General features: G+C 36.7%; 1 protein-coding gene across 1 annotated transcript in view; it reads left to right on the top strand.

Annotated features, from left to right (window-relative positions):
* The first annotated feature begins 909 nt into the window (after nucleotides 1-909).
* LOC111396055 (WD repeat-containing protein 3) overlaps nucleotides 910-7,190 on the top strand; it is an 8,104-nt gene continuing 1,823 nt past the window's right edge. The window contains exons 1-9 of the mRNA XM_023022324.1: nucleotides 910-1,164; nucleotides 1,968-2,183; nucleotides 2,311-3,414; nucleotides 3,615-3,737; nucleotides 4,545-4,726; nucleotides 4,841-5,072; nucleotides 5,390-5,599; nucleotides 5,798-5,926; nucleotides 6,784-6,852. Coding sequence (XP_022878092.1) covers nucleotides 928-1,164; nucleotides 1,968-2,183; nucleotides 2,311-3,414; nucleotides 3,615-3,737; nucleotides 4,545-4,726; nucleotides 4,841-5,072; nucleotides 5,390-5,599; nucleotides 5,798-5,926; nucleotides 6,784-6,852 — 2,502 coding nt within the window. The 5' untranslated portion in view covers nucleotides 910-927. The remainder of the gene's footprint in view (nucleotides 1,165-1,967; nucleotides 2,184-2,310; nucleotides 3,415-3,614; nucleotides 3,738-4,544; nucleotides 4,727-4,840; nucleotides 5,073-5,389; nucleotides 5,600-5,797; nucleotides 5,927-6,783; nucleotides 6,853-7,190) is intronic.

Genomic DNA, 7,190 nt, shown 5'->3' with positions numbered 1-7,190 from the left:
TTGGCAGTCGACTGAAAAATTTGGGAATTTCAATTTGGCTTTCAAAAACTCAATTGAAGCTTGATGTTGAATTTTAAAGAAAGAAGAAAATAGAGGAATCAAATGAGCCTGCGATGGATTTGGACTAAAATTTAACAAAGTCAATTTTAAGAATTGGGCCAAATTAAAACAAATAATTAGTTTTAAGAATTAGACTGGGCTTGCCAAGTTATATAAATTGTTGAGGGGCTATACACTAAAATTAAAACCATTTCACATAAGGGCCCGTTTGATTGCAAAGATGGGATTTGGGTGGAAAGAAAATGAATTTCAAAAAATTAAATTGTTTATAAATTGTTTTCCTGGGAATTGTAAATTATTGTGTTTGATTGGTATAATTATTCACGTGAAAAATATTGAAATAAAAGTGTTTTTCTGTGTTCGTTCGACTTTGTTTTACATGAAAATTGTCAATTAAAGAAATAGATTTTACTGGTATTGGGGATGAAATTCGTTTCCATTGCCCAAAAAAAAGAAAAAATTTAAGAAAATCATCTATCTTTTGATATTCGTTTGACTTTATTTTACATGAAAATTGTCAATTAAAGGGAGATATTTTTTTACAATAATTTTTAAAATTTGTTTCCATTGTCAACAAATAAAAAAACTTGGAAATCCATTTTCCACCATATAGGTGGGAAAACAAATTTAATGAAAAACAAGAAATGGTCACCGTGTGAAGCAAAAATAGAATTTCAATTGCCAAGAAATAAATGCCTATTAAACACCAACAAAATGGAAAATTTTCCATAGAATTTGTTTTATTTTTGTAGGATCTGGACTTGGAGGGCAATGGGCTACAGCCACGTGCAGCCCACTGCCAAATCCGCCCAGCCGGCCCACTCCTCTTATACATATGCACGAAAGCCAGACTGAAAGGATCGAAAAATGGTGAAGTCATATCTTCGATACGAGGCGGCGGCGTCGTTCGGAGTTATAGCATCGGCGGACTCCAACGTAGCCTACGACAGCTCCGGAAAACACCTCTTGGTGGCGGCGCTTGAGAAGCTAGCCGTGTGGCACGTTCGCCAGGGCACTTGTACAAAAACTCTAGTTCCATCGCCTTCCTCCTCGCATGGCGCCTCCCTCGCCGTCACTTCCATTGCCTCGTCTCCCTCGTCTCTGGTATACTCTCTTTCGCCCCCTCTTTTAGTCCATCTGTATAGGAGGCTTATAACTACGGCTTCGTATTTTTTATGCTCTAACTAATGAGTAAAAATAAATTTTGATTTTTTAATTATGTAAGAGCATAATGTCGGCACCTTCTTCCCATCTATACATAACATGTATATGTTTGTAATTTCTCAATTCAGAAGAGCTTTCTCCAATTTAATTTCACACAATACATAGATATGAGTATTATGGGTTCATACATACTTAAAATTGGAAAAATACGAACTTTTACATCGTATTTATTTATAGCTCTGAAGCCCCACGGGACAACAAAGCACTTTAACTCATAGTTACAATGTTAAATGGGGTTTTAATGAAAAATTGCTTTTGGGCGAGATTTTTCAATGAATCATCATAACCTGTTACTTTTTGTCCTCTCATAATGATATTAAATTTCTCGAAGTATTATTTTGTTTTGTTTCTCATGGTTTTTTATTCCAGAAGAAGCCTAGGTGTGATGCTTCGATCAATAGTTTCATTTTACTCTCTTTCATTCCTTGCTTTCATGATAGAGGAAATTTGAGATAGTCATAGATGTCATGTGTAAGGTTAGAAAGTTAAGGGGGATGTATATTTTTGCACTTCCCAGTTTGTTGGCTGAACCATATTTTGATATTCATATTGTTGGGCTCATAATAGACTATAGTTCAGGAAAAAAAATTGATTTGACCCAAAAATGGCAGTTGACGTAAAAGTTTGATTTAAATTTATATGTTGGAATATAATGAAGTAATGAATGGGAATTGGTTTTGCAGATAGCTTGTGGCTATGCTGATGGTAGTATAAGAATATGGGATAGTGAGAAAGGAACATGTGAAACCACTTTGAATGGACATAAAGGAGCTGTAACAATAATCCGGTACAACAAACTTGGATCTTTGCTTGCTTCTGGAAGCAAAGACAATGACATTATTTTATGGGATGTGGTTGGTGAGGCTGGTCTCTTCCGCCTTCGTGGGCACCGTGACCAGGTTGTCTTATGAGATTTTACTCATTTGGTATTTTCTCTTTGTGATTTGAAAGCTGTAGATTGTGTTTCTTTCACCATTTTTTGGGAGCTGAATTATCTTGTTCCGTCTTTTTACTTGCATATTGCAGGTCACTGACCTTGTCTTTTTGGATTCTGGTAAAAAACTGGTTAGTTCATCCAAAGACAAATTTTTAAGGGTCTGGGACCTTGAAACGCAGCATTGCATGCAAATCGTAAGTGGTCATCACAGTGAAATTTGGTCCATTGATGTTGACCCAGATGAAAAATATCTGGTCTCTGGGTCGGCGGACCCTGAACTCCGATTTTACATGATAAAGCATGATTTGGCTGATGGAAAATCTCTACCGGATAAAACGGAATCTGATGTGGATAATGGAAAAGCATCTGCTCAGAACAAATGGGAAGTTTTGAAGCATTATGGTGAAATTCAGCGGCAGATCAAGGATAGAGTTGCTACAGTTAGGTTCAATAGGTCTGGAAATCTGCTGGCTTGTCAAGTTGCAGGGAAAATAGTGGACATATTTCGTGTATTAGACGAGTCTGAATCTAGACGTAAAGCGAAAAGAAGAGTTAATAGAAAGAAGGAGAAGAAAGCTTCTAAAGGGGCAGGTGAGACTGCTGAAAATGGAACTGTCGAAAATGAAGTTGGTAATGACATCACTGTTACTGTTCCTGATATCTTTAAGCACGTGCAGACTCTTCGAGCCAGCAAGAAGATATGCTCCATTTCTTTTTCTCCAATCACTTCAAGAAGCTCTTTGGCTACCTTAGCATTGTCTCTGAACAATAATTTATTGGAAGTTTATTCAATTGAGAGTACTTCAACCACAAAATTAAGCGCCATTGAGCTTCAGGGACATCGTTCTGATGTGAGAAGTGTCACACTTAGCTCAGATAATACTCTTTTGATGTCAACGAGTCACAGTACGGTTAAAATATGGAATCCCAGTACTGGTTCTTGCCTCAGAACTATTGATTCAGGATTTGGATTGTGTGGTCTATTTGTCCCCGGTAACAAGTATGCAGTTGTTGGTACAAAAGGTGGTACACTAGAAATTATTGATGTTCGAAATGGTACTTGCATGGATGTAGTTGAAGCTCATGGTAGCTCTGTTCAGTCTATTGCTGCAACTGCTGATGGATTTGTCACCGGGAGTGCAGATCATGAAATCAAGTTTTGGGAGTATCAAACCACTCAAAATCCTGGTCAAGTGTGTTCTTTAGACCCTTCTGCTTTTTCCTTCATATTTCGTTAGGTTGATGTTTTTCTCTTCGATTGAATAACTTCTGATTGTTTATTGTACCATACTGCTGGACCTTTCACTTGGTTTCCATTCTAATACATTGTTATAAAATTGCTTTTGCTAAATGGTATGCTCTGTTGATGTAATAATTTTGTGTGTTTTGACAGGATTCTAAGCGTTTAACAGTGTCTCCCGTGAGGAATTCGAGAATGAATGGTGATGTTTTAGTGGTAGCTGTTAGCCCAGAGGGTAAATATATTGCTGTTGCTCTGATAGACAACACTGTGAAGGTCGGGTGGACAATTTTATTCTTGTTATTTTTGCATGTTCTTTATGTTGCTTTAATTATTGAATATCGAGATCATATTCAATTCAAATTTCTTCTGCTCTGCGGTTGAAATAATTTTAGGAAATCGCAATAATATTCTTTCATTACTAAATGATAAAGAGTATTATGCATTGACTTATACCTAGATCTGATTTGACATGTCAATATATTGGAGCGATAAAAATTTCATGCAAGTGAGGTATGCAAAATGAAAGTCAATGTCTAGAGGAATGTAAGCAATGCCTGGGCAGTCCAGCACGACTTTGAAAATCTGTATGGCATAATAGTTCTTAATCTATTTGTTAACATGAGGCTTGGAAATTAGCTGATTGACCTGGGCCTCCAGTTATTATTTGTGCTATGGGTCAATAGATATTCAAGTCATTTGTGTTTGAATGGAGAGGCTTGGAAATTAGCTGATATTATTTGTTAACTTTGAAAATCTCATTGGTTGATTAACTTGGGCCTGTTTAAATGTCATGTTTACTTTTGGTTAATAAATATTCAAGTCATTTGCATTTGAATGGATAAGTTTGTTGGCTTGAAGCATTAATTGGGACTTCTCCACGTTTTTTTTTGTTTTTTGTTTTTTTGTTTAAATTTCTGCACTGGTAAGCCTCTGCATCATGTTTGTGGCGTCTGGTGAGCCATAAATTTGGTTATTGCAACATTGCTTGCTCGTAAGTTTACTTCTGAAGTCTGAAATGTATTTGATGGTGAAACTTTTTGTAATTTTGTCACTTACTCTCCTATATATTGTCATTAACAGGTGTTCTTCATGGATTCACTCAAATTTTTTCTCTCCTTGTATGGCCACATGCTGCCCGTGTTATGTATGGACATATCATCTGATGGGGATTTAATTGTTACTGGTTCTGCAGACAAAAATTTAAAGATTTGGGGTCTAGATTTTGGTGATTGCCACAAGTCCCTTTTTGCTCATGCCAATAGGTGCTTCAACACCTTGCCAATTATTATATTTTATGGCTTTGCACCTCCCTCCTCCCCCCTTTAACACAAGTTCCAATTTTTATATAGAGCAGCTCTGACATGTTTTAATTACAGTGTCATGGCAGTTAAGTTTGTACGCAATACCCATTACATGTTTAGTGTTGGGAAGGACCGCCTTGTGAAATACTGGGATGCCGATAAGTTTGAATTGCTTTTGACTCTTGAAGGTCATCACTCCGAGGTCTGGTGTCTTGCTGTTAGCAACCGTGGGGATTTTCTTGTAACAGGATCTCATGATAGATCCATTCGCCGTTGGGATCGTACAGAAGAGCCTTTCTTTATTGAGGTACTTCTTTTTAAGTTCTCCATTGCGCTAAAGCTGCAGTGCTAAGCAAATGTGTTACATATTTCACCATATTGTTCCTCATTTCGGTTGGGGCTTTTCATCGAGCCTATGTTTGAGCTCCATTTTTTCCTAACTCATTTTCAACCACACATTATCCTATAAAATAATTTTACATGTAAACTCAAAACTTTTCCCTACTTTTTAACTACACATTCTCCAAAAAAATAACTATTATAAAACCTATTTTCTCCGAAAAATGGGGCTCAAACAAGGCCTAATTTTCTCTGGGAAAACCATAATTGTGATTTTATTTGCAGGAAGAGAAAGAGAAAAGGTTGGAAGAGATGTTTGAAGCTGACATTGGCAATGCATTTGAGAATAGGTATGTGCCAAAGGAGGAACTTCCTGAAGAAGGAGCTGTGGCATTAGCTGGGAAGAAAACTCAAGAAACTGTTAATGCAACTGACTCTATCATTGAAGCATTAGACATGGCAGATGAAGAACTGAAGCGTATTGCTGAATATGAGGTATGCAGAGTCTTGCCATTTTATTCACTATGTGCCACATTTTATATTCTGATATGGAAGATTAGTATCAAAATTTCACTTTTTTCCTCTTCATTCATGAGTAACCTGTGTAGTGAGTCTAGTGACCTGATTATTGATATTATTCGAATCCAATATGATATTTCAAGTTTGGTTTCAACAAATTCTGTGATTTTTCAGGAGGAAAAATCAAAAGGAAAAGTTGCTGATTTCAGGCCAAATATTCTTATGCTTGGACTTTCTCCTCCTGATTATGTTCTGCGTGCACTTTCTAATGTTGACACTAATGATTTGGAGCAGACCTTGCTAGTAAGTGTGGTGACATAGTCATGCATTGAAGCCATCTATCCTGTGTGTTGGATGTATGGATAATTTCTCATTGTGGTGGATGAAATTATATCTATTATACATTGGTTATGTTTGTATCAGAAATTTCTATCCATCATGTGTACCACTGCTATTAGTAGTTTGAAAACACTAAACTACTATGAAGTACCCATAAATCCCTCGCACTACGAGATTTTAGCATCTGTCAATTAGATCATGGTTTTCTCTGGCATTGTGAATTTTTTAACCATGTTATATTGATCGATAATGTGCTGCTGCAGTCGGGTTAGGATTGACACACGACTGCAAGTGTGCTTCAGCGCCATAAATATTTTGGTGAATTCTGACAATGTTAAAAAGTAGTTGCATTGATTGATTAGGATAACCTAAGCAAAGTTGTTGCATTTATTTTGGATTGAAAATAGAACTATTGCGTTATCAATCCATTTGATACTCTGGAAACGCAATTACACAACACAGTAATAATGTGCCCCAGCTTTCCACACTGTTCCCCTGCCTTTGTAGATTTAAAGTGGCTTGGTAATGCGGAGATATGGCTTTAGATTTTCATTCTCATATTATTCCTTATTGCGTGGTGGATGGTTCTTTGTTCCTTTTCTGTTTTCATCAGTAGAACTAATAGTTTAGATCTCAAGTCTCAATCTAATGAAGTACAGTTAAAAATAAAATGCACATATTGTAGCTACTACAAACCCTGTTTTGAATGTGTTCCGGGTTCTGTTTTTATGTTGGCCTTGTCAAGTATGTTCATGTTTAACCATTTTTTTTTTTTTCACATTTGGAAAATGTTAAATGATATCTATTTGACTTTCTTGCAGGCTCTACCATTCTCAGATGCTTTAAAGATCTTGTCTTATTTGAAAGATTGGGCTTCTTTGCCCGATAAGGTCAGTGCTTCTTTAATGACATGGAGTACAATCATATTGTATCACGTGAACATGCAACACAGCTTGAATTGCATTGCACAAACTGAATGGAGATCTATCTTCCATATACTTTAATTTTTCAGTCCAAGTGGTTAATGTGTCTGGCACCATGGTTTTGACCAGTTCTAATGTTTGTCTGTCATGCAATATTCATTCTCTTCACAATGGCAATCGGCAAGCCCGTGATTATGTTGTACTGCTGCTGTTGGGCCCTTTTAATTTTTCCTACATCCAGTTGATTATGTTATTCATTGCAACTCATTTTTTTTTTTTTTGGGGGGGGGGGGGGGGGGGGGGGG

Source organism: Olea europaea, chromosome 6, assembly GCF_002742605.1.
Source record: "Olea europaea var. sylvestris chromosome 6, O_europaea_v1, whole genome shotgun sequence".
Lineage (NCBI taxonomy): Eukaryota > Viridiplantae > Streptophyta > Magnoliopsida > Lamiales > Oleaceae > Olea > Olea europaea.
This window is presented reverse-complemented; position numbering and strand designations above follow the sequence as displayed.